This window comes from Alternaria conjuncta (genome assembly GCF_024043145.1).
Source record: "Alternaria conjuncta strain BMP 0040 chromosome Unknown scaffold_5, whole genome shotgun sequence".
NCBI classification, from domain to species: domain Eukaryota; kingdom Fungi; phylum Ascomycota; class Dothideomycetes; order Pleosporales; family Pleosporaceae; genus Alternaria; species Alternaria conjuncta.
Window position 1 is genome coordinate 603839 of NW_026250094.1, and position 26392 is coordinate 630230.

The following is a 26392-nucleotide window of genomic DNA, read 5'->3' on the forward strand; positions in this document are numbered from 1 at the left end:
GCAGGGCGTTTCTCGCTTTGAGGATTGCGGCGAGGGAGGCGTCCGGCCGTATTACTGTTTCAGCTGGCCGAAAGGAATGCCCTTGTGATACTGCACTAGGTCACTGCCAGGGTACTGGGTCAAGAGATTCCGACAGCGAGACACGGTGATGAATATTGAGTTGCACTCATAGCGCGGTAGTGCGGGTGGCTGTTGAGGGCGCAGTAAGAAAGCGTGACCTCGGCTTGGCAGGGCTGCTTGGGGCTAGCGTCGCCAGCGCATCTACTCACCGCAACTAGTGGGCATCCTATCAAACTCTGCGGCGTCCACATCCAACGTCAAGCCCAAGCCTGTGTCACGGTCGGCACGTTTGTCCATCGATGGCAGTGTGGAGGGCTTCCAGCATCTATGGTCGACGCTGCGGACATGACATGGCTGTCGCACACAGTCGAGTCTCCACGTCGCACCTGCTTCACATGCTCGCTTCATGTCTTGCGTGTCTAGGCCGTCGAGTGGATAAGCCCATGGCAATGATAGACGCTGGTCTCAGTCCATACCGTCGACTACACAGCCAATCAAATCGGGTCTGACCAATACCATACCAAACAGCCAGCTGGCTTGCACGGCCTACCGTCCGTCTATCCCGCTCGCTCTCGGGCCTCATCCCTGCCACAGTTGGATGGGGCGCCCATTTAGCCTGAGCAGGGAATTCGCACGGCATCAGGGTGTCGAGAGACATTCGGGGAGCTGGATCTCATCTACGTCCTGCCCAAAGCATCCATTGCCGCTGTGAAAGAGGAAAGGATGACGATGGTGGTCAGCCCATGGGCGTGCCGCGGCAGTTGAGCCCGTTTCAGAGCGAGCGTGGCTGGCCGGCAGTGCTGCAGTGTCTCTCTCTGCTTTTTCGTCTCAGTGAGCACTACCAAGCGTCCCGCTCTGACTCGCAGCAGTGCAAATCATCGCGCCAGCCGGGCCACTCAGCAGCTCCAGCCGACTGTGCGTGATATGGACCCAGACGTTTGACCTGGGGCTTTCCGATCGCTTGTTGGGATGCGTTTCTGGGCTATGCTCCGCATCAACGCGGTCCGGCGCAGCTTAGTCAAAGGCTGCAGCCCTTGCGCGACTGCTCCCTATCACTCGACGACTGACTAGGTGTATTCGCACTGCGCGTCAAATATCTCCGGCTACTCTCAATGGCCCCATGTATTCAGCCGTGTTATCCCCATCGGGAGCCCATCCGATGCCTCAGGAAGCGGCACACTGGTGAAAAAAAGTAGGCGCCCGCTAAACATGGAGCCCACTATCCTTGCCCGCCATGTCATCGCCAGTGTTTAGGAAGCTGGCAAGAGTCTGGAGGCACGAACAGGAATAGCAGCCGTCTGACGGTCCCTGAGACGTGCTCATGGCAGCAGGCGTGCGAGAGGATGCGTCTGCTGTCGTGTTTCTTTGGGCCAGGGTGGTGGCTGGCACGAGAGTGCTATGCTCGCTTGCGTGCATAGTGGTCGTCGCGGTATAGCCTCGCAGCCCTGTCCCTGTCATCTCGTTCTCCATCCAGCGCCCTTGTCAACCGCACCGTCGGCGGATCAGCCCAGTCAGCATGCTCCAAGGTGGAGTCTGTGCGTCGAGAGCGAAACGGCCTGCCTTTCACGGGATTGTTGCTCGCGGGTCCAGGCTGGGTGCGCAAGCCGGGCCACCCCCATGCCATCGTGTCCTCTGCGACTCTCACCAAGCCCGATGTGAATTTAGATTGTGTGCTCGCGGCGGCTCGTGTGTGTGCAGCGCTGAGTCCCCAGAAGATCTCCACCACCCGTGCCTAGGTACAGTAAAGAGCCTGCACCTTGGGCGCACCGTCTCTGGCTTCACGCGCTGCTGCGGCTTCATCTCGACTGCATCGCCTGTCTCATTGAGCCGCTCCTGCAAACTCGCGCCGGCCCGTTCACGCAGCTACAGCGTTTCTCTACGGAACAACTTGCCAGCGACGCCCATCGCGCACTGACAGTGTAGAAGCATTGGACACGCCGCCTGCAAAAGAAGCGGCCACCTCGAACAGACTACCTGGCGGGGCGTGCGTTGCTCGCCTGTCTCGGTCAGCCCTCTTAGCTGCGGCCTGCCTGCTGTCGAGCGCTGCAGAGAATCCTGCAGCATCGCCGTCAAGAACGACTTCCTTCTCCACACGCAAGCAACCGTCCAGCGTCGTTGTTGTCCGCACTCTTCGCGTTCGTTCGTTGAAGAATTTGGTAAGTCAAAGGGTCTACCCACTCTCTTCTGTTCTGCCACGCTCGAATGCTGCCCGCCGGACACGCCGCCTGCGTTTCCTTCGCCTATCTGTCGCGCGTTGTCTGGTTGGTCCAGCACTAGCAAGAGGTCCCATCCCAACCACCTCCGCCTCTAAACCCTCCGCCTCCCCACCGCAGTCTGCGAAGAAGCCTCTCTGTTGGCTTTCCCTGTTTACATCCCATATACGGCCGCTTGTTGATTGTCTTGCACTCACTTCTTCCTCTTTTGTGTCCCACGTGCGAGTACTGACGCGTGCTGCGCGTAGTGTTTTCTTGCAGGTGCAGCGGTTATCAGTATCGATACAGCTCGGCCCGCATTAACGAAGCGCGACGACATTACGACCCTTCACGACAACAACACTGCCCACGCCCACGTCCACCCTGCAGCACATGTTTCGAGCCCGTTCAGCCATCTTCAGCTATTCTTCCAGACCGGCATTCGTCAATTCCTCCCTTTGCGTGTTTTGCACCTGAGCGTCAAAAGCGTTGTCGACTACCAGCTCTTCCTGCTTCACGACTGCAACGACGTAACGATTAGCTTTTTGACACTTTAGCATTGTTTGCAGCGTTCGAATTTAGCCTGCAGCTTCACTCGCGCCTTGAGCTTTGCGTCGCGTCTATCTATCGACAAGTCATCCTGGTCAGTTCCTCCATTCACGATTACCACCACTGCACTCCCACCCCAACCAATCCGGCCCACCACCCTTCACTCGACTCTCCCCATTGTACTCTCAAACCTGCCTCTCCAGTTGGATTTGTTTGCACACGTGTCTGGCCGCGTCTCGTTGGCTGCCGCTGCAGTCGACCGATTTCGTTTTGAGGAAGCAAACAACTAACTTGCGGTGAAGATCATTCGTCCTGTCAACCTTTTGCGGCAAGCTATAACAACAGCGAGCTATCGTCTGTCGGATACGTGCGCAGATACTGCAATCTAGTTTCGTGAGCGTCGACTGATTGCTCCGCCACAACAATACGCTCGGCTATCGTGAGGACTGACTCGAGCATCCTCGCGAAAAGCTTCTCGAAGAGCGACACAGAGACTTCTACGCGAAAACACGTCAATACCGTAAAGCTGGAGCTCCCGTCGATCTCGTCGGTCCACGCCCGCGGCCCCGTCGATACCTGGTACCAATCCCACTACCAGCCCAAGCCTGCAGTATCCAACGAGCGTCTGCCAGCCCTACCCCAGATACAATCGCATCCTAGCGCCTCGTCAAACTCCTCTTCCCCTCGAGGCGACTCCATTAGCTCTGGTTCAGTGGTCGGTGGAAGCGCAGGTTCCCATACATCTTACGCCGCATCGATCAACGGTCAGGCCACTGGGTTCAAGACGCCCTCCCCCGAACACACCCCACAGTCTATCCGTCGCGACTCCCACGTGAACGCGCAGTCACCATTCGGCACCCAAGACGGATACGGCTTTGCTACGGGCGGCTACAACAGCATGAACCAGATGCAATCGTATGCTGACGTGCATCAACCCCACATGGCTACCGCTACCCACGCTCCGGCGTCAGCTCCCCCTTCGGGCTTGTCGCATTACTCGTACCCCCCGCAACAGTCCTCGATGATGCAGCCTCAACACCAGTACAGCCAAGGTCCACCCGGATATCCATATGGCTACCCCACTGGTGTCCCTTCGCAGATGCCTGCTTCTTCTGGTTCAATGAATCCGGCCATGGTGCCTTCAACGCTCCAACTTCCAGGTAAGCTTGATGCCATGTCCTCAGAGATAAGACTGACTCTTCTAGCTATGTCGTCCGGAGCCCCCGCATCATCACTACCAGGTTCGCAGAGCTATCAATCTCAGACCTTCGACCACACTGGCCAGGTCGCTCCCCCAGGAATGAAGCCCCGTGTGACCGCAACACTGTGGGAAGATGAAGGCAGTCTTTGTTTCCAGGTTGAAGCCAAGGGCGTTTGTGTTGCTCGCCGTGAAGGTATGTTTAGTCTTCAATCACACGACGGAATACTGAGCTGACTCATTATAGACAATCACATGATCAACGGCACCAAGCTTCTCAATGTCGCGGGAATGACCCGAGGTCGTCGTGACGGCATACTGAAAAGCGAGAAGACGCGCCATGTTGTTAAGATCGGCCCAATGCATCTCAAGGGTGTTTGGTAAGTGTCACCACTTCGCATGCGACTTTCAGACACTAACTTGAGACAGGATTCCTTTCGAGCGAGCTCTCGAGTTTGCCAACAAGGAGAAGATCACCGAGCAACTGTATCCTCTGTTTGTTCACGACATTGGAGCACTGCTTTATCATCCCTCGAACCAGACGAGGGCAAGTGTAGGAAGCGCTGCCATGGCTGCTGTTGGGAACCGGAGACCTGACCATACGCAGACACATCAGCGATACCTGTCCGGACCGGCAGCGTCGCAACCTCCGTCGCTCCATCATCACCACTCGATGAGCAACCCGATTGGTGCTGCCATGTCTCAGCCACCGCATGCTATCCAGCCGCACCCTTCGTCAGGTCGCCCCGGCATCGACCGGGCTCACACTTTCCCTACTCCTCCCACAAGCGCCTCAAGCATCATGGGTATGGGCAACCAAGGTAGCTCATACGAGTGGAACGGCGCCAACGTCCAAAACTCCCAAGGAGGTCAACCGCTGTCCATCGACACTGGACTGAGCAACACGCGCTCTGTACCAACCACGCCCGCCAGCACTCCACCTGGCGCTGTGCAGCAGGGTATGTCGTACGCTTCTGGTCAGAGCTTTGATGGCTCCAGGCCCTTGTACTCAGGACCACCATCTCAGCCAGGCCAATACGCACAGGGCCAGCCCATGATGGGATACCGTCAAGACGGCTCTTACCCAAAGACGGAGATGGCACCACCATCGCGCATCAGCGATGTGCCGGATGAAGGCGACGTCAAGCCAGCCGATGGCATGATGCCGCAGGGTAGCGAGCAGGTGGCTCCTCCCCAAGCTGGAAGCGAGGGCGATCATGAAAATGAGTACACCCACGCCAGCGCTCCTTACAACGGAAACAGAGGCCCTTACGGATACGCCTCCAACGGTGCACCTGGCGCCATGCACCCCGACCACGCCCACCTGTCTCCTGAGATGACGGGATCGCCCCACCAAAACGGGTCTGGACGAGCCACGCCTCGATCGGCAGCTACCGGCCAGCCTCAATGGAACCCGGGCTACTCCACGCCGCAACGTCAGGGACCCCCTTCCAGCAACCTTTACAGTGTTATGAGCGATCCCCGAGGTCCCCCTAACGGTAACGCAGCTCACGACGCCTACCAGGGTCCCGGCGCTGTCTCGCAGTACTCCAGCCAGGGATACCCTCCCTCCAACGGAGTGAACAACTCCGGTAAGCGCGGTCGCGACGACGAGGAGCAGGATCCATACCGCCCTGACAGCGTTCAAGGCGACGATATGGGCGGCCTCAAAAGACGCAAGACTATGGAGGGCGGTGCCGTTGGTGGAAACTACGCCGACCCCAACCCTGGCATTCAGCGCGCGCATACCATGACGGCCCAGGCTCAGCGTACCAGGCGGTAATCGGACTCATTCGCGCAAGCATTCGGGTGGTCAGCTGCCTGTTCTCACATTAGAAGGCGGTTTGGCCTCTATCTACAGCGATTTCGCGGCATTGAGCGAGCGGTCTTTTCAGCAGCAACACAACATGGTACCTCGACATTCACCAGCAGACTCACGGACCGAAACGCAACGACTCGGGGTGACGCAGACGCCCATCTTGTCGCTCTCTCGTATTTCCTAGTGTTTATATTTCCTTTGGTTATGTCTCTTGTCTACATTTCAACACGTTTCGGCATTCACGACTTTAACGACCATTTGCTTCTCGGAACTCGTGTTCCACGACACCATATCCTGGGCTTTCAGTCTCATGATATACGACTTCTGCATGCGGCACGAGCACGTGCAAGTCTTGTACATTCTACAACCACGTCTTTTACTTTTCTGGAGCTGGAAAGAGTCTGGAAGCTTTTCGGAGTCGGTCGTGCTGCCACCTCAGTAATCCTCTCGCTCGACATACGCCAACACACCCACCGTTAATACCGGACACATGTGGCAGTGGGGCCGACGACGTGAGCGACACAACTCCAGTACTCTTTCCTGCTTGGGAAACAACGGCGCGTCATGTTTGACGAAAATGCAGGCGTACACGACGGGATGTTCACGCAATGATGACATTGATTTGGCGGGCATGTCTAGAGTCGACATGTCGCCCTGTTGTTTTTTAGTAGGTGGTGCGTTCGGGCTGAATAGCATACGGACAGCCGTCAAGCCACTTTGAGCGATTTAGGAGACGGGATGGTTTAGTGTCTTATTTTCGTTGGACGAGCCGGCGACATGGACCTTATGATGTTAATGAGGGAATCAAAAGCTCTTTTTCCACTGATGTTATGCGTCGGCGATTGACTGTGATGTGCTGTGATGCGTTGTATGTATGCGGCTTTTTCGTAAGTAGAGACTAAGGCTGGCTCTAGCGACGGGTGAGGTGGCAATGGACACCGCTTCACACACTAGGGACCCATGGAGGCTTTGGGCATTGACGACGGGTGGGTGTTGGAGAGAGATGAAGCGGCGAAAAGATTCAATGGCATTGCGCGTCCAGGGGTACGAGAGAGTCGTGTGTGCCACATGCGATGTAGTCGCGTTGGGTACAGGTGAAGGGATAGCAGCCTAATGCAGGGAGCGCGGTGACGTGCGTACGTAATCCGGGATCAAGTTGCGACCTGCCCCTCGAGGTGTCCGTCTTGGCAGTCGCCCCACGTCGTCATCGGGTAAGCAAAACAGAGGCTCAAAGTCGACGAACGCGCACCCAGAACGAGGCGGAGCCAGGCAGTCACGTTGCCGCCCAGTATATCCTCCCCGCTGTGCTAGACTTCTGTCCACCTGCACCGCCAACATGAACATCATCAAGCTGCAAAAGTACGTGGGCGCGCCGTCCTTCTAACATCATCCGCTGGCTTCCACGGTAGCTAACAGGCCATTGCGCACAGGAAATACCCCCAGTTCGAGCAGGGCGAGATCTTTGGCCTGCAGGATGCCTTCCGCAAGCTCGACGTCGACGACAAGGGCTACCTCGACGAGAGCACCGTCATCAAGGGCGCCCAGCAGTCGGAGCACCAGCCCTACGACGTGGTGCGGCAGGCCCTGAAAGAGGTGGAACTCGACAGCTCGCGGAGAGTCGAGCTCGACGACTATGTAGATGTACGCATTGCAGCATGCTACGCGCCACGTGCAAGCTAACCGCAACAGCTCATCTCCAAACTGCGCGTCTCGTCGCCGGCCCAGCAGCGCATGTCGACCGGCCCAACCCGCCCACGAGCCGGCACAGCTTCCAGCGTCAACTCGCCCTCGAACCCAGGTCACGCCTCCAAAGGCAGCGTCGGCGGCGGCAGGATCCAGGTCCAGGGCTCTTCGGCCAACGTCACCCACACCATCAACGAAGATGAGCGCACCGAGTTCACGCGCCATATCAACGCCGTCCTCGCCGGCGACCCAGATATCGGCGACCGCCTGCCCTTCCCGACCGACACGTTCGAGATGTTCGACGCCTGCAAGGACGGATTGGTCCTGTCCAAGCTCATCAACGACAGCGTGCCGGACACCATCGACGAACGTGTGCTGAACAAGCCGGGCAAGAAGATCAAGTCGCTCAACAACTTCCACTTCACCGAGAACAACAACATCGTCATTGAGTCGGCCAAGGGTATCGGGTGCTCCGTCGTCAACATTGGCAGTGGAGACATCATTGAGGTACGCGAGCACTTGATTCTGGGTCTGATCTGGCAGGTCATCCGGAGAGGTCTGCTCGGCAAGATTGACATCAAGCTACATCCTGAGTTGTACAGGCTATTGGAGGATGACGAGACATTGGAGCAGTTCCTGCGTCTGCCCCCGGAGCAGATCTTGCTGAGATGGTTCAACTACCACTTGAAGAACGCCAAGTGGCACAGGACGTATGTACGAGCTCAATCATACTCACCACATAGCTAATCTCCTTAGTGTCTCCAACTTCTCCACTGACGTCAAGGATGGCGAGAACTACACCGTCCTCCTCAGCCAGCTCGCCCCCGAAACTTGCTCTCGCGCGCCGCTCCAACAAACCGACCTCCTTCAGCGCGCTGAGATGGTCCTGCAGAACGCCGACGCCCTCGATTGCCGCAAGTTCCTCACACCCACATCACTCGTAGCTGGAAACCCGAAGCTCAATCTGGCTTTCGTCGCCAACCTGTTCAACACACATCCCTGCCTCGACCCCATCACCGAGGAGGAGAAGGCCGAGATTGACGACTTTGATGCGGCAGGAGAGCGCGAGGCCCGTGTCTTCACTCTGTGGCTCAACTCTCTCGACGTTAAGCCCGTCGTACAATCTTTCTACGAGGATCTCAAGGACGGCACAGTTATCCTACAAGCATACGACAAGGTCATTCCTGGCAGCGTAAACTGGCGACACGTCAACAAGCCGCGCGAAGGCCAAGAGCTGATGCGCTTCAAGGCCCTCGAGAACACCAACTACGCCGTCGAGCTCGGCAAGCAGGTCCAATTCTCGCTACCAGGTATCCAAGGTGCCGACATCACCGACGGCCAGCGCACACTCACCCTCGGCCTCGTATGGCAGCTGATGCGCAAGGACATTGTCTCGACCCTCAACGGTCTCGCCCAACAGCTCGGCAAGCGCGAAATCTCCGACGCAGACATGATCAAGTGGGCCAACGACATGGCACGCAAGGGCGGCAAGAGCACCCAGGTCCGCTCCTTCAAGGACTCTTCCCTCGCCAACGCTGTGTTCTTGCTCGACGTCCTCGCCGGCATGAAGCCCGCTTACGTCGACTACGACCTCGTCGCCCAGGGCCGCAACGACGACGAATGCTACCAGAACGCCAAGCTGGCTATCAGTATTGCGCGAAAGATGGGCGCTACCATTTGGCTTGTGCCTGACGATATCGTTGCCGTGCAGAGCAGGCTTATCACTACTTTCATTGGTAGCTTGATGAGCACGCATGAGAAGATGGGTGGACAGTAAGCGCAGTTTTGTGAGATCGTCTTGACTGAATGTAAGCCTTTTGAGGCGGATGGGTAAACGATGGAACGAACGCCCTATGGGTGAAGCGTGCGAGCGTTTTTTAGTTTTGTCTTTTGGAAAATAAGTTCTTTGCAAGGAATGAGAAAAAATCATCGTTGTTCACTGTCATCCTTCTTTGAGTTCAGCTTTTTGATGGGAGTCATATATTCGATGTCTATGCCTTCTGGGTAGACGTGCAGGATTGGACAGACATAAGCCGACACTGTCGTAATTTCGATCATATCTACCGAGCCTGGGAAGAAAGCCGAAGCACACACATCAAATGGTCGAAGTCGAATTTCGCAGAGCTGTGCCTGAAAATTGCGTCTTCATTCTTCTGCATGATGAACCAGTCAAGGAGATTTTCATGCCATCAGGTTCAAGATCTGGAACGCAACATGATTCCGACCGCCTTGACTTTGATTCTTCCTCTCGAGTTCTTGCAGAGACAGAGGAAACAGGAAGCAACATGATGATAATGGCGGTTTTCTTTTTGAAGTTTCGTTTCGCAGTCTTCCAACGCACTTTTACCATGTAGCTTTGAACTCTTCCTTTTGGAGAATACGATCTGATTCAATGCGGTGGAAGAGTGGAGAAGGCCAGCGGCACAAAGGCATACGGTGGGCCAAGTATGTTTTTCTTTTTTTAGGAAGACAGGAGAGAGTCATCGTGCTCTTGTGTAGATTTTTGTGGTTGGTTCCGACTTGGGGAATGGCGGAAGAGAGGAACATGCGGTTTTGGTGGCGCGTATTTTTGGAGGAAGCAGACACATAGTTTGGGTAGCCATGGTTTTTGGTCCAGAGAAAAGTGGATGTGAAGAGTGTGTTGCAGCAAAGACCATGTGTTTAAATGAATGTCGTTTTGGGAGAAAGCAGACACATGTCCAGTCTGGAGCTGAATTTTTTGTCTGGGGATGGCTGGACGTGGAAATTGAATGAAAGGTCTGATGTCGAGAGAAGATGGGCTTTTGTACGCACCGGCGGCGGAGGAGTGTTTGTGGTATCGGTGCTGGGGAACAACATAGGTACGTGTGCGGGTAGTTTTTGAAGTAGCTGCAATGCTTTGGCGGAAGCCGGCATGTAATTTTTTCTTGGCTGTTTGTTGTTGCGCACAGAGCCGAAGCAGATGCCATAAATGTAGAGGGAACGTGTTTTTAGAAGATAGGTAGGCTAGATGTAATCGAAGGCCTGGACTTGGAGAAGGGAAGGAGCAGGCATGGGGCGCTATGCAGGACATTTCTTTCCGAACGACGAACAGCGACATAAAGTGCTTCCGTATGTCTTTGAAATGTGCCTCGAGTGTAGGCATCCATGAATTGTTGGAAGGTTTCAGGCATCGGTTCCTTCTTAGGTGTTTTTGGTAATATCCTCTTTTTGTGCTGGGACCCGGAGGAGGAGACCAGTTCATCCACGAGGAAGTTGCAGGTTTTGAGAAGGGAAAGACATGACATATTCTGCCCAGGTTTTTAGGTATGCCACATATTTTGGAGGTAGATAGGAGAAAGAAGGAGGTAGAGAGGATTCTCGAGCTTATATACTCCCCCCGTGACAGAAGATGAGATGACGGAGTGTCTGAGAAAACAACATGGCTTCGAGGACTTTCAGTTTTGGAAGAAGACATTATTGTACACAAACATGATACAAAACTTACCTATGCACTTGGACATGCTCTGTACAACTACGGCGACTACTTACGCACTCCCGTAGCTTTCCTTCTCCATAGGTCCTTGCTCACGTCCTCATCCCTCCACTCCTAACCCCCATACTAACCGCCTCCGTCCCCTCACTCTTCTCCCACCCATCCGCCTTCCTCCTCCCCAACGCCCTCCTCAAAATCCATTCCTTCGCCGTAACCTCCTCCTCGCCCTCCGCATACCCTCCCTCCACAAGACTTCTCAGCAATACATCATCCTCCGGCCGACAAAAATACACAAGACTATACCTCTCTACACTCCCCTGCTCCCCAGGCGGCGCAACAACACGATGAATATTACTCCTCAACGCGCCGCTGGAGAACTTGACAAGCGCGTCGCCTAGATTGACGATGCAGTGCCCGGGTAAGGGACGCACATATGTCCAGCCGTCTTCGCAGAGTTTCTTCTCGATGGCTGTGGGTGGTGGGGATGTGGATGTTGGTAAGAGAGGGGAGATGTGGGATGGCAGTCTGACTTGCAGGCCACCTAGGCGGTTGAATAGGACGGTCACGCTGCCGAAATCTGTGTGTTCGCCCAGTGCGACGCCTTTGAGGGATTGTTCTTGGGGTGGTGCTTTGACGAAGCGGATTTGGTCGCCTGATGAGGCGTGCAGACGGTGGAGGGCGGGGAGTCCGCCTGCTGACTTCGTCTGTGTTGCAAGAGGGAGGCGGGACGAGAGGAGAGAGGTTATGAGCATACAGATTGCATGGGAGGATGTGATGTATGATTTGTATAGGTCGCGATGTGGGTTTAGGACGGTAGGGGAGGGAAGAGGGTCGCTGAGGCCGAGGATATCGTCTTTGGAAATCTGGAAGTTGTGTGTTAGTACTTGAGCTAGTAATGTTCGAGTTGAAAAGGAAGAGGAGCATGTACATTGTAGAATTCATTCCGGTCTTTCGTTCCTTGCTTATCGACGTAACCTTCACCGTACCCTTTGTAGCCAAAGTAACTGCCTTGATCTTTGAAATCGTACTTGATCTTCTCAGAGACATCCAGATCGTACAAGTCTCGCATTATTTCGAAAAGTTTGTCCACATCTTGGAGTAGCGCATCGCCGTCGACAGCGGACGTGTTGGTAGTATTGTTGCTGTCACTGTTTGAATGTGTATTGGAGTTGCGTACGTCAAGATAGAAGAAACCCAACTCGCGACATGCTTGCCAACACCTGTTTTGTTCTTCTTCGTCGTGGTCGAGTAGCTTTTGAAGCGAGATGCGGAGAAGTGGCGCGGTGGGTACGTTGTCGGGGAAGACTGGAAGATCGGGAAAGTGATCGCGTGGTGGGGATGGGGAGTGGTCTGAGTGAGGCATGGCGAGTAGGTGTCAGATGTTTCATGTGGTGAACTACATCGCGGAGGAACGCAAGATACGTGCGTTGTTCGCATGTCGTGTGGGCCGGGTATAACTGCTGGTGATAAGGTACACAAGTGGAGGAGCGCGTGGAGAACGCGGGGTAGCCTCGGATAGCTAGGGCGATAGACAACACTAGGGCATGACGATAGAGTTCAGAAGGAGCAATCACAACAACATAAGACAAACAGACAGACATCACGATGCATGGGTAGAGTGTTAAAGGAGACGCAATTCATTAACTATCCACAGATGTAGCTCCGATATTTCCACCACCCGAACAAGCAGACATGAACACCAACCCAAACACCGAGAGCGATAGACACCGATCGATGCCTGAGAGCGCCATGCTACCCGTCAAGTGACGATGCAAAAGTTATGAACACAAGTATAAGATGAGGGGCCATGAGCAAGCAAACGCCTAAGGGATGATTGAAGATCGAACGTTTGAATGAGACCTGAGCAATGTTAGATGATGCGCGATGACAGTGAGTGATGGTGATGATGGCTTACCATTGACGAGATGTTTCTACAACCTGGATCCGTGGACAACCTTGTAGTCGACAGCCATCTCCATACCATCGTCATCAATGACGAGGATACGGACGCTGCCACGGCCGTTGTCGAAGGACTCGGTCAGGCGGGAGATGAGACCGCTCTGGTCAAGGACGGGAAGACCCTGCTTGACATCGCCAGACTCGGTCATGGCAACAACGCGACCGTCCTCACGGATGTCAAGAACACGGTACTGCTTGAAGACAGGTCCGAGCATGTTCTGGACAACGACGGAAGGAGCCGGGTTGGAGATGAAGGAGGACTCCTCATGGAGCTGCTTGGTGAACAGGTCAACACCGAGGTAACGGTGCTGGCCAGTCTGGGAGGAGGTGGTGATGCGGATGACCTGGCAAGGGCGGCCCTGGAGGATCAGGAGATCGCCAATGCGGATGTGGTGGCAGGGGATGGTGATAGTCTTGGTGGAAGCCATCTTGCGGACTGTACGGACAGAAGTCGGGACAGGTGCGATAGAAGCAGAGACGGGTGCGGGTGCGTGGGTGATGGAGTGGGAGTGGGCAGGTGCAGCAGCAGAGACTGTGGACCTGGGAGGGGCTGGGGCTGGGGAGCTGTGGACGCGAACGACCCTTTCAACTGGAGCTCCGGATTGGACGGGGCGGGCAGGGGCAACAGAAGGAGTAGCCGAAGTGTACTTCTCCTTAACGATTACCTCTTCACGGTCGTCGTCGTACTTGGCACCGGGGTAGGAGTGCTCGTGAGAGTGGTGGTGACGGTGAGGGTGGATGGGGTGTTGGATACGGTCGGCGACCTTGTGAGCGGCGTGGGAGATTCCTTGACGAAGCGAGTGGTATTGGCCCTCGTTGTCGTAATATCCCATATCACGCTTGCGGTGCTTGGGGGGTGCGGCAGTGGAACGAGCAGATGATTCTACTCGGACCTCAGATGGCTGGTGGGAGGCAACAGACTCGACGTGCTTGCTGCTGGGGAAGGTGTCGTGCTTGGTGGTGTAAGTCTCCTTCGAGTAGCTTGCACCGGCGACGATGGGACGGGTACGTTCGCGAATCTGACGTTCAGTAACGTCGATTTGGGATGGAGCGTAGTCGGTGGCAGGGCCGTGGACTGTATTGAAGTGTCTATCGTAGGTCCTGTCCTGAACCTCGACGTGGGAGTGGGATGATGTAGGAGGTTGGGGGTGAGGTTGGTAGCTGAAGGAAGAAAGGAAGGTCAGCTTTGGGTTGGGCAAGGAAGAGCTTAGAGGAGGTGAGGGAAAAGTGGGGCCTGCATGTCGCTAGGACAACAACAGATGAAAGGGGTTAGCGGCTAGCGCGTGGCTGGGTGCCGCTAAAGTCAGGGGGTTGGTCTGTTGTGCTGATCCGTGCGAAGATGCGCTGGCAAAACAATGGATCGGACTTACCGGTCGTGGGATCGCTCAAACTCTACGCGGTCAGTACGCTGAACGTGCTGAGAATGAGGCTGGGGCTGGGGCTGCTGGGGCTGTCCGGGCTGTCTGTAGCGAGTCTGCTCGTGGATATGTAGCTCCTCACGGTGCTGGGGAGGCTGCTGAGCGTGAAACTGCTGGGGCTGGGGAGCCTGCTGAAACTGCTGCTGCTGCTGGGGAGGCTGGGGACGACGGAGGCGCTCTTCTTCGTAGATGCGAACCTCTTCCTTGACGTGGGTGTCGTGGTGTTGCTGCTCAAACTGCTGCTGCTGTTGGGGAGCCGGAGGAGGAGGGAGGACGGTAGCGGAGAAGGATTCGTGGACCTCTTCGTGACCTTCCCGTCCGTGAGAAGCCTGTTGCTCGAACTGTGCTTCCTGTTCTTCTACCTGGACACTGGTAGATTCCTTAACTTCCGCGTTCCGATACGCAGACGGGAAGACACTGAAGGGGATCGGAACCTGGGTGGATTAGCATAATTGCTTATACACTCGCGGTGAGAGAGCATACTCGTGCTTCAAAATCCAGTTTGCCGGAGTCTGGTCGTTCGTTCCTGAAAACCCTTCGAACCGTTCGAAAACAATTCGAAAGGAATCAAGAAGAACTTCTTGGCTCCTTTGAGGGTCTCACGTGGAGATATTTGGAGATATAGGATCTACTGAAGAGTCGCCAGCTTTATGGTGTTGACGTGCAGCAGCTTGAAGATGCGCAATTGGATGCAGTAGCGGGGTGTAGGTGGAGGAGTGATGGAGTCAGGCTGGCCGAGGAGGGGGATCAAGTAGATTGGCGGTCAGTCGGATCACTGTTGTGTCGGCGTATCGATGGTCGCAGGGTTGTGGAGGCTGGGAAGCTTTGGCAGAGCTGTTCAAGCTGGGACTAGCGTTATTGACACGGAGCACTAGCGCGTATCAGCTTCCCCTTTTTCCCAGCCATGGACCGATTCAACCCCAGAGAACCCATCACATCCTGGCGCTTCTCGCACCGAGGTAATTTCGGACGCGCAACTGATCTTAGCACGGCTGTTGACCGGGCAATGGCCAGCAATTGGTGTCGCAATCCAGAGTCGAGTCGCATTGGAGCTCCACAGAGCTGCCGGGAGCTTCCCCGACCTGGCTGCAGCTCCACGACCATGGCCATTGGCAGTGGGCCGATCCCAATGTTGCGTGGTATGCTTCAATTGGGGCCGGACGGCCTGCTCATGCATGATGCGCCAGCTCCTCCGTGAAGAGAGGCATTTTCAGCTCAGCCTATCCATGTCGCGCGCGGCCAGCTGTTGATAGCTCCAAGCCTCTCCCCAGCCACCGCGTTTTCGTCGCGTCATAATTGGTCAGAGCTCCATATTGCTGCAGCCCGAAAAGCATGGCTGCAGCTGCGTGGCCCGACGATCACGGATCCGCCGGACTATCACGTGCGAGACGGTTCATCGATCGCGGTCCAGGTGCTGCAAATTGACGCGGACTGGGTGAGCTGTCCGGTCGCTTGTGGACTCGACGCATGTGAACCGTGGTTCTCAACGGCTGTCCGCATCATCGTCCCCACGACGTGCGCCCGCGTCTGACATGCAGCACCTGCCGCAGCGACGGTTTCGTGATTGTGGAGAGTTTAGTGATTGGATTGGTGTGCTACAAGGACTGTGTGGTCTGTCAATGTCACGTAGCTGTTGTACGGTGTTCGCACTGAGAATGTCAGCAGCCTATACCCAGGAGCGAATGGTCGCTATAGTTCGGACAGTCTGCTATGCATGCCTCCAAATAGCTCCTGCAAGATCTGACTCTTTTTTCTGCAATCCGCTTTTCTCTATACTTTTCCCTGTGTATACGTTGTCATACATAGCAACACTAACGACTTGTAACAAGGATATAGAACCGACGTGGGTTTGGCTTCGGGAAGTCGATGGCCCGACGAAGCATTTCCGATGATTTCTGCGAAACCGGATGACGGGCCCGATTCCAATGACGATGGAATTTGCGACGTGCTTCGATGTAGGAGTTGCATGTTTATGCGGAAATCGACGTTGGCTGGCCGCGACTTCCAATTGTCCAGTAGCTGCTGATCGCGCTGTTTTGTTGCATCTCGGCTATCAGTATAGGTAGGAGCGACTACACAACCTTACACTCTGCACCCTCCTCATCTCTGCTATATCGTTGTTTATATGATCAGTCTCATGCTTGGACTATAGTCGTGGACGCCTGTAGACTTCTCATTCCAGCGCGCATTAGGTCATGTCTTCATGAGGCTCTATCCAGTCGCCATTTCCCCTTCTAGATCAGCAAGCATCTGAAGCGGCGAGCGAGCTTGTGTTGTACTCGGCACATGGCAATGCTCACCAGACCGAATGTTGCTATTACGATGAATTCCCCGCTTCTTTGCAAGACTTCCTCTTCTTCACGTCGGGTTAACTAGGAAGGCGACTGTATTGAGAGCCACACAGTACAGAATATACTACACCTTCTAGTCAACCGACGCCTACTTCTTTTGTTAGGCTTTTGTGCTTTCCGTCGTGCCATTCTATTTTCTATCGAAGAGCGAGAGAACGAATAGTTTCGCTGTTAGAGTTGTTGTCAGAAAGAGCTCTCAACTATCATTGCTCTTTCCATTTCAGACAGTCTGCAAGAACAAACACCACGTTGAGGTAGCTACGATGGACGCCACAGGCCAGATTGGGAGACACCTATCTCTATGATATGCTTCCATCTTCTCCATGACAACACGTATTGCTTACCTTGGTAGCATTCATCACCCCATTGTCTATTAGTCTTCTATTCGACCATTCACAAGCTGTTGAGTACATCCCAGCTCCAGCATGCGTTTCCCATCCGCGGCGCTTCTTGCGTCGATGATACTCGCAATATCAGCAACAGCCCGATTTGTCATATACGCAGACGAATGGCACCCAACGCGTCCAGACAACCCACGAGATCGAGCTGGCATCGACCATGTCATCCTCGCCTTTGCCCCAGCCAACGCAACAGCTACGTTCCAGCCCAAAGTCCCCATACACACCATCCGCACCGAGTTCCCCAACGCAAAGGTCATGATTGCTGTTGGCGGCTGGGGCGATACGGTTGGTTTCTGTCAAGCCACGAAGTCCGACGCATCGATGCTCGCGTTTGCCGCTGATGTTGCTACTATGCTTGCCAGGACTGGAGCAGATGGAGTCGGTGAGTACACCATCTACCTACATTGGTTACTTGTCGATGCTCACAACAGAAGACATCGATTGGGAATATCCTGGCGGCAACGGGGCGGACTACAAACAAGTGGCGAACTGGGATCAGACTTACCAGATCGCCGCGTTCCCTAAGTTACTGGCTGCCATCCGTGCCGCTATTGGAAAGAAGCTGCTTTCGATTGCTGTCCCAGGAAAAGAAGGCCAGTCATCATATACATGTTTGAAGCAAATCAACTGACAAGTAGTAGTTGACATGCTTGGATACACTCGAACAACCGGACCTCAGATCTGGCCATCCGTCGATTTCATCAACGTAAGTGACATCATCTCTCACACCAACCTTGCAGAGATCATACTAACTCTCCCAGGTGATGAGCTACGACCTAATGAACCGCCGAGACACAGTAACCAAACACCACAGCTCCGCCATCGATGCCGAAAACAGCATAAAAGACTACCTCGCCATGGGCGCACCCCCCTCCAAGCTCAACCTCGGCTTCGCATACTACGCCAAATACTTCACCACGCAAGGCGACTGCAGTGGCAGCCCCCTCAACTGCCCCATCGTCCTTGCGGAAGATGCCCAAGGCAAAGACACACTCACCTCTGGCGCCTGGACCTTTGAGAGATCTCGCATACGCCCCGTTGATGCCTCCTCTCTGACCGTATCCCAAGACGGCACCTGCGGTCCAGAGAAGGGAACCAAGTGTGAGATAGGCTGTTGCTCTCAACACGGCCACTGCGGTACTTCGCCTGAACACTGCAACGGCGCCTGCCAACACGCGTTTGGAACTGGATGTACGGACGCCGATGTAGCAGCTTCATGGCAGCTCGCAGCCAAATACGGTGTTACTGACGAAGTAGCCGGCGGACAATACTACTTCGATGCCACAAACCGCCTTTTCTGGACATGGGATACGCCCGAACTCATCACAAGGAAATTCGACAACATCGTCCGCAAATACAAGCTCGGAGGCGTCATGGCGTGGAGTCTAGGTGAAGACAGCGCGGACTGGAGTCATATCCGACAGATGGCGAAGGAAGTTGCCAAAGTTGGACTCGGTTCGGCGACTGCCAGCGGTTCCAACGAGCCAGTCGATGGCTACCTGTACGACGAGATCGCTCATTATTGCTGTCCAAACGGCTACGATCCAGCGAAATTCTTGATCCACCAACCGGGATATATGTTTCCACTCACTTACCATCCTTTTTTGGTCGACTGCGGGGATGGGAAAGGGCGGGTTTACTGTGCATGCGACACCCCCGAATGTTCCTCGTGGGCACTTTATCCGGACCACTACGATGGCAATGACCCGGTTCAGCCCATGTTGAACGACGATGGCCTTGTCGAGATTGGTACAATGCGTCAAGACTTCAGCCTTACTCGCTTTCCGCAATACTACACGCCAGCGGAGCCCATTCCAACCGCACACAAGACTCCGGAGCCTCATTACCGTGTCTTTTTGGAATGTATGGGCGATGATGGTTGGCTGATAAGCTGTCCGGACTGGGTCACCTCAAAGGTTCTTCATGGAACCGCAACTGAGCCCACACCCGCCGCACTCGAGACCCCGTCGGCGACTGACGGTGTCTTTATGGAATGCCTGGGTGAGCATGGTGGCCTAACTCGCTGTCCACAATACTACACGGACGCCGTCCTATCCAAACAATCCGAACTCTACACACCCGCACTGCATACTCCGTCGCCGACTGACGCTATCATCCTTGAATGCATGGGCGAGAACGGTGGCCTGACTTGGTGTCCGCAATCCTACACAGACGAAGCCCTATCGAGTATGAGTAAGTCCAAAGCAGCCGCACTCCAGACCCCCTCGCCGACTCCCTCGCCGACTCCCTCGCCGACTAGCAATGTCCATTTCGAATGCACAGGCGTGCATGGTGGCCTAACTCGCTGTCCGCATTCCGTCATGGATAACTTCGTATCCAATAAATTTTCACTCGACGCAGCCGGACTCGAGACTCCGAGGCCAGTGCATCAAGACCCTACTGCTGTTATGACCGCAGCCGCTATCGAGACTGGGTTTACTACGCATATCGGTATACCGCAGGCGCCGGAGAGTGGGCTTCCTGGTGGATCTTACGGTATGCGTAGGCGTGAGAGGGCACACAAAGCGTGATAAGACTGTTTTGCAGAAGTTTTGTTTTTGGACGCACAGCGATGTTTCGTTTTGTTTTTATTGTTGTTTGAGTTTGCAAGATGGCATGCTGTTGGCAGTCGACGACGCGTTGTTTCTCTGTCTGTAAAGTAGCGTGCGATTAATGAATTACTACTCTTTGCCTCCACGACACAAAGTTCGTGGTAGTCCTATACTAATACAATCATCCCATGTGCCACGTTATCCAAGCAATACCTGAGATACTTTTGTATCCATTCATTCACCCACCCTACTATTCCTGTTGGGCCCCTATGCCTTGACGGTACTCCTCTTCATGCCCTTCCTCGCGTTCTTTTCCCTCTCCTTCTCGAGGAACTTGCGCTGCTCATCGGCGCTGAGACGACCCAACTTGGCGTCTCTCATCTCCTTCTTTGCCTTGTCAAGCGAAAGCTTCCTCTCCTCAGCCTTCTCCTCATCATCTGCCTTCTTGATCTTGGCGATTTGCTCGTCGCGGGTTTGCTTGATGCGGCGGAGGGCTTCGGGGCGGAAGTGTCCATGAGAGGCAAGCTGGTCGGTAAGACGGAGGAAGTATTGGAAGATGGGCATGGTGGTGGAGTAGTCCGAGGCGAATTTCAGGGAGAGGCTGAGGCGCTTCTTAGGCTTGGTCTCGTCGAGGCTGGGAAATGTTAGCTTGGGTGAAAGAATAGAGAGATTGGATGCTGGATAACTTACGTCCTGGGCGCGTTGATGGGCTGGTCGCTGACGATGATGGCCTCGAAGCTGTCTCCGGCGTCGTTCACGGCCTTGATGAGCTCGGGTGTGAGCAGCATGTCGGTAACCTCGGCGCTCTCGCTCATGACAGTGACCCAGACAGGCAACTTGGCGTGGTCGCGCGTGCTGGTCAGAGACAAGTCGTAGCGCTCATCGCGCATGCGCTTCATGATATCCTTGTGTACAATTGCGAAGACGAAGCCGTCGAAAGAGCTGTTGGTGACCTTCTTCGCATCGGCCTGACCGTACGAAGGAGCGAACTTGGTCTCCCGGCCATCGAAAACGTAAGCGGTAGCCTCAAGACGCTCGCTAGGTGCCGGGAAACTTTCGAAGAACAGGGGAAGGACGCTCTCTCCCAGCCACATGAAGGGGTTGGCGCGCTTGTAGAAGCTCAGCCTGAAGTCAACGAAGGCAACGTTCTGGCGTCCAGTCGCGTAGGTCTGGTACTCGTCGGCCTTCTTCTCCTTGAGCATGCTGTCCACATCTGCAACCGCTCCCTCTCCGTCTGGGCGCGTGTAGCCGACTTGGGCGAACTCTTGGGTCAGGACAGGGGCGTGAGCCTTCATCCATGCCTTGGCCTTGCTACGGTTGCGCTTGGTGCCCCAGAGGTGAACCGCGATGAGAGCAACGAGGAATGGCAGGATGTACATCTCCAGCTTGAAGTCGTCCATGGTGGTGCGCTCCCACACCCGGTACCATGCTGTATAGGGCCGGTTGTCGCCGAGGCCTGTAGGAGCGGCTTGCGCTGCACCGGTACCGGTCGTGAAGGACGAGATGGCAGCAGGTGTGGGCTCAGGAGCACCTGCGTAGTCGGCGAAGTCTGGTTGGTGTCAGCGCAGCCATTGATTATGTATATTGATAAGCTCTGCAATTCCTGATGGCATCCTCAAAATAACCTCGCGACTCCATCTCCGGTCAAGAATTCGAGTATCGCAAAGGGGTCTCGTGTGGTCCCGCATCCCAGGCTGGTGGCCTCGCGACCGCGCATGCAATGTAGTGTACGTACCATCATCACCAACAACTGGAGCCTGGACAGGCTTTTGGCCACCGAAGAGACCCTTGACGAAGTCTGCCATTGCGTCGATGCGTCACAACGAAGGAGCGTACGTGGAGATTTGGCGGCGCGGGAGGTGGTTTGGAGGATCTCGGCTCGGTTCCACGTTCCAGGCACTGACCTCATTTTACAGCGACTAGCACGCATGTGGAGGGGCATCTGGGCAAGCTACCCCAGAGCACCTTCTGGTTTCGCGCCTGGATCTGGTGCAGCTTATTGTGGAATTTCGGTCGGGTGTTTTGATATTAGCTACTTGGGGACATTGGTTTGCCAGACTGGTCATCTGAAGTGGTTGTATCCGTACTCGACACTGGTAGGAACGGGCACTCTGCCATGACCATGGAAGCTCGACATCAAGCCCCATTGCAGTTGGAGTAACTAAATTGTCTGCTGCCTCACACGTATCCGCAAGGTCGACCCAAAGACGTAATCTCACAAGTCAGTCTAGTCATCGATGCAAGTGACAGCCATTCGTGTTTTATCAGCCACGTAGCAGCTGGGTGGCAGCATTACTTCAGAATAAGTGAACATAGCGTAAACAGACAATGAAGATTGTTATATGCGGTCTGACAAAGGAGATGTTGTAATGGGTAAAGGCTTGTCGGTTGATTGTATATTGATGCAGAAGACTCATATTGGTCCCACCCATCTGGATATCATGCTCGAAGTGCGGAGTCTAGTTCTTGCCGAACCAGGTCTTGTGTCCCTGAATATAGTTAGTAATGATGTTGCACTCAATTCAACCCAGTGCGAACTTACAAGGACGAGACGGCCCATCATGTACATGCTGGCGCCGAGGCTGCTGAACATGATAACCTTGAAGCCGGGAACCAGGTACTTTCCACGGGCCTAAGAAGCAATCTGTCAGCATTTATCCCTGTGTTTTCTCACTTCCACACGCCATGTGTCCAGCACCGCATGCGCATCATCTCTAACCACATCATGCCCCCATCAACCCTCCTCTTGTGTATTCAGTACGCACCTTCTCCCAGGTCCTCAGTCCGTCGTGCTTCTGGAACTCGCGTTGCCAGTAAGGCACCTTGTTCTCGCGCATAACCCAGCTGCCGACTGTCAGTATCCAGCTCTGTGCGGAAAGGCGGAGGAGCACTGGAGGCCGTCGCGGTGCTCCCTCAGGCCTGCGGCCAGGCCCAAAGCTCGAGGATGGACGTACCCAGGCATTTTGAAGAGTGTAGAGGAGTATTGCGCGGCGTGCGGGGGCAATTGGTGGTTTCGTGGATTGGTCAGTTTGGTGATGTCGCGAGGTCGAATGATCCGCCGGCGAAAGCAAGTCGGCCGCCAAGGCCCTTGGCCGCTTTGGGCGCAACAACTTTCCGCATGCTCAGTTCACGCACGACGATTGCGACGCCAATGGACTGATTTCGCCCTCCGCCCCTGTCTCGTTGATGCCACCGGCTCTGGACAGGCTCCTCGCCAGCCCGTCAGCCCTGCGACTCCTTCGCTCCGTCGTCAATGCCCCCGAACTCCCCGCAGCCTGTTCCGCGGCAACAAAATGCTGCCCGCCAGTAGCACGCCGCCGCAACTACTCCACCCAGCCGAAACCGCAACCCAAGCTGAAATGGAGGCGAATGAAGGATGCAAGCGAAGACGCGGCAGTCCGAGACCACGTGCTCAAGGCACTCCAGCGTGACGAGTCCAACGATACCCTCGTCCCGACCGTAGATATCTTTGAAAACGACGTCGCACGTGTAGCGGAAAGGGAAGACGATCCTGCACAACTCGCCGCTATCCTTGCAAGCGAAGAGAGACTGCACGGGAAAAAGGGTGTCCGCAATGTCTGGCAGAACTTCCGCCATCGAGGGTACCGCCTGCCCACTGAAGACACACCCGATGCCGCATTCCTATGGGGAACTTTCGTGAAGAACCACCTGATCGCGGACAAGGCGATAGAGCACGCTGAGGAGCTGCTTCACGAGACAGGTAAGACATACCCTGGTCTGTACTATCTGGTCATGAGCCACTGGCTCCCGAGGAGAACAGCGCCCGCGTTGAGGTATCACTACGCGATACAAAAGAGCCTGAAGCCCCAGCGGCTTCCCCTACGGCAGCTGGCACATCAGGGGCGATCCACTTACAAGCACGGCGCATACGAAGCATTGATGGAGATATACGAGCACAGCAATGAGCGGGACCTCTACGACGAGGTGGTGCCGGCGCTCATTGAGAAGGATGACATAACTGCGGCACGCCGATGGCATGCACTTTGCACTCTTCGCAACGATATGCCGTCCGAGTCTGTCGCGTCACATCCTCTCGTCCAGCTGTTTACCGTTGAGGATTCAGCTCGTGAGGTCTACTTTGACACGAAAGGGTCGACGAAGAAGTGGAGGCGGGGTGCAGCAAAATACAATGAGAACCTTCTGCGCCGCTTGGAAGGCCCCGATACAGCGCCCGTCCGATTCGAAGACTCGTTCGTCGCCCGCATGTTCGCAACGCGTACCTTTCCACCTGCTTCGATCATACAAGGTCTCTCTATGGTGGGCATCAACGAGATTGGGCCTCAAGCTGTGCTCACCATGGCACTGCAAACACAACCGGTGGAGGAGCTACCTATGAGGTTCGAAGAGCTCAGGCAAGCAGGCATTGCCCTGCAGGGCTGCGTCTTCTCTTTGGCACTGGAGACGTTCGCAATGGAGCAGAAGTGGCAACTGGTGCGCAGTATGCTGCAAAGCGACCAGCATCCGGACGTCTTTGGCGACGTGGAAATGCAACGCAAGCTGCTCGAGCACTATCTTGACAACGACGATTATGCGCAGGTCCAGCGCACACTTGCCATTCTAACGCTCTTCCACAATGACTCTAGTCAAGAGTCTTGGAACCTGCTCTTGCAAGTCTACATTAAACGCTCTGGACAGAACCATGTCGTGGAAGTGCTCCAAGACATGCGTGCTCGCGGCATCATGGTGTCGCCTGAATCAATCATGGCCATTCGCAGCCTATTGCGTCGTCGGCAACGAGGACACAAGCCTGTCAGTGACCGATTCGATGACTTGCGTTTCGTCGCGCGTGTATTCGTCATGATCCTAGAGAACGGTCTAGCCCCCATCTCTCCACTCCAATGGCGCGAGATCGTACGCAGATTTGGCATGGTTGGAAGGTTTAGGGAGCTTAGAAGACTTTTACTCTGGCTTCTTTGCTGGTATGCACCGAGAAGCAGTTACCAGTTCAGCACGTTGCCAAAATCACCATTTCTCGAACCGGCAACAGCGAAACTGCGTGCTGCATACCCTGAACGATATCACTACTTTCACTTCCCAACGACGGTCACACAGCGCGAGAATCCGTTGCACCCCGTTCGACGACTGTTCGCCCCCTCCCTTCAGCAAAGTCTCATCATCTGGGGCTTCAAAGCTGGACTCCTGCCAAACGCACCTCTCGAACAGTCCATGCTGGGCCCGACGCTAGCCAAGAAGCATTACCGTCGTCGGTTGCTGCAGCGCCGGATGCTACGCCGATTAGAGTGGAGCGCAGGTCTACGGATCCTTGTGCATCTACGAAATCTCGGCGTCTTTGTTCACTACCATACCGTACTCAAAGCCTTGCAGTCGCAGTTCATAAACATGTTTGGCCATGGTCGCTCCAAAAAGAGAGAAAATAGAGTGGTGGAGAGGTCCAACACGCTCCCGTATGCGCGATACGTTCACGAGGTCAACAAGATATGGGGAAGCCCGCTACTGCGGGAGCCTCAACTCTTCGGCAAGGGCATGGTGCACGATCACATGTGGCACCCACGTACGAGACGGAACATCAATCGCAGAGCTTCCATCAGTCTTGGTGAGATTCTGGGCCCGAACTGGAGGGACCGCGACAAGGAGAGCCACACGGCTGTCAAGCAAGACGAGAATGCGGCCATAGCTCAGCTGCAGAAACACTTCAAGAAGCAGGCCAAAGCCATAGAACCAGGTTCTGAGCCGCAACCTCCTTCCACCATAGCCGTCCCGCGCGTCCAAATCGATAACGGTAAGAAGTAATGAAGCGCCCCATATGCCGGCGACTAAGATAACGACCCGAATGCCTGGCCCTGCCATGATACGTAAAGAATATACACCATAACCTTTTTCGCTTACTCCAACCCCGGATCCGGATGAGTGCTTTTGATGATTCGCTATTCATTGCTTACACACTTTCTCAGCTGTTCAAGGAGTGAAAATCCAGACCTCCGAAGAGACGGAACGGGTGGAGGTGCGGGCGCGTGGAGCCGTCGCTTGGGTGAAAGCGGGAAGTCGCGCTAGTGTGCGCCTCATGAAGGCTTGACCTGCAGGACCTCAGCTTTACACTTTCGCACCTCCAATCTCGACGTACAATCGCTTCCGCGCACCACTGACTGAACTGCTACCCATGGATTACTCATCGCTCCTCTTGATGCGCGGTCATAACTATAGCTGACCACGCGGGAGATGCTGCTCGTGCGGCCAGAAGCAGGCCTTCCATCCCGCTTTCTCAGCCTTCCCAGCTTCTCAGCTCTCAAGCTCATGAAGTGGCTGATTGACGCCTGTTTTTCGTTCGCTAATTTGATCAGCACCCTGTGTCATGTCATGACCATTCGCCAGGCCCAAGGCCGAGGACAAAGTCGGCCCCCGTCATGCCAACAAGCGCTCTGCTGGCGCGTGGTCTTTCCTCAACCGTGCCTCCTGCTTCAACTCTCCATGTAAGATACCGGAAACATGCGCCAAGGCTGAAAACTCTGTTATGCAATGTAACATTGTTCTCCTGCAGCCAGGCCGGACGATCAGCCACAAGGCTGTGCGGGCTTTCGCGAACCTCCGCTACTCGTCCTTGTACTACAGAATGAGTACCTAGGCGCCGTGCGCGAACACCCTGCACCCGCATGCTTCCACCAAACAGCATCACCTGTCCAATCAGACCTTGGACGGCAGTGGCGTTGCTACCTTGCATTGCTTAATTCTACCGGAATGGTGCTTGACGCTTCCTGAGGCATGCGCTCGCTTCAGTCA

General features: G+C 55.0%; 8 protein-coding genes across 8 annotated transcripts; 4 read left to right on the forward strand and 4 right to left on the reverse strand.

Annotated features, from left to right (window-relative positions):
* Positions 1-3933: 3933 nt before the first annotated feature.
* J4E85_003879 (uncharacterized protein) lies at positions 3934-5782 on the forward strand (the record flags this gene model as incomplete). The annotated part of the gene is made up of 4 exons (XM_051468144.1): positions 3934-3961; positions 4007-4195; positions 4247-4379; positions 4429-5782. The coding sequence occupies 4 exons, from the start codon at positions 3934-3936 to the stop codon at positions 5780-5782; spliced, it is 1704 nt and encodes a 567-aa protein (XP_051327736.1).
* A 1372-nt stretch (positions 5783-7154) lies between these two features.
* On the forward strand, positions 7155-9278 carry SAC6 (Fimbrin, actin-bundling protein; the record flags this gene model as incomplete). Its single annotated transcript, XM_051468145.1, has 4 exons — positions 7155-7177; positions 7249-7459; positions 7508-8211; positions 8258-9278. The coding sequence occupies 4 exons, from the start codon at positions 7155-7157 to the stop codon at positions 9276-9278; spliced, it is 1959 nt and encodes a 652-aa protein (XP_051327737.1).
* Positions 9279-11306: 2028 nt separating this feature from the next.
* Positions 11307-12318, reverse strand: J4E85_003881 (uncharacterized protein; the record flags this gene model as incomplete). Its single annotated transcript, XM_051468146.1, has 3 exons — positions 11307-11324; positions 11387-11818; positions 11884-12318. 3 exons carry the CDS (start codon positions 12316-12318, stop codon positions 11307-11309), a joined length of 885 nt encoding a protein of 294 aa, XP_051327738.1.
* Positions 12319-12886: 568 nt separating this feature from the next.
* On the reverse strand, positions 12887-15509 carry J4E85_003882 (uncharacterized protein; the record flags this gene model as incomplete). The annotated part of the gene is made up of 3 exons (XM_051468147.1): positions 12887-14003; positions 14285-14766; positions 15495-15509. The coding sequence occupies 3 exons, from the start codon at positions 15507-15509 to the stop codon at positions 12887-12889; spliced, it is 1614 nt and encodes a 537-aa protein (XP_051327739.1).
* A 1599-nt stretch (positions 15510-17108) lies between these two features.
* J4E85_003883 (uncharacterized protein) lies at positions 17109-19344 on the forward strand (the record flags this gene model as incomplete). Its single annotated transcript, XM_051468148.1, has 5 exons — positions 17109-17466; positions 17516-17695; positions 17726-17790; positions 17846-19277; positions 19304-19344. 5 exons carry the CDS (start codon positions 17109-17111, stop codon positions 19342-19344), a joined length of 2076 nt encoding a protein of 691 aa, XP_051327740.1.
* Positions 19345-19903: 559 nt separating this feature from the next.
* Positions 19904-21441, reverse strand: J4E85_003884 (uncharacterized protein; the record flags this gene model as incomplete). The annotated part of the gene is made up of 3 exons (XM_051468149.1): positions 19904-20270; positions 20327-21185; positions 21372-21441. 3 exons carry the CDS (start codon positions 21439-21441, stop codon positions 19904-19906), a joined length of 1296 nt encoding a protein of 431 aa, XP_051327741.1.
* A 654-nt stretch (positions 21442-22095) lies between these two features.
* J4E85_003885 (uncharacterized protein) lies at positions 22096-22598 on the reverse strand (the record flags this gene model as incomplete). Its single annotated transcript, XM_051468150.1, has 4 exons — positions 22096-22125; positions 22179-22268; positions 22402-22555; positions 22591-22598. 4 exons carry the CDS (start codon positions 22596-22598, stop codon positions 22096-22098), a joined length of 282 nt encoding a protein of 93 aa, XP_051327742.1.
* Positions 22599-22822: 224 nt separating this feature from the next.
* On the forward strand, positions 22823-25408 carry J4E85_003886 (uncharacterized protein; the record flags this gene model as incomplete). The annotated part of the gene is made up of 1 exon (XM_051468151.1): positions 22823-25408. The coding sequence occupies one exon, from the start codon at positions 22823-22825 to the stop codon at positions 25406-25408; it is 2586 nt and encodes an 861-aa protein (XP_051327743.1).
* Between the last annotated feature and the right edge of the window lie 984 nt (positions 25409-26392).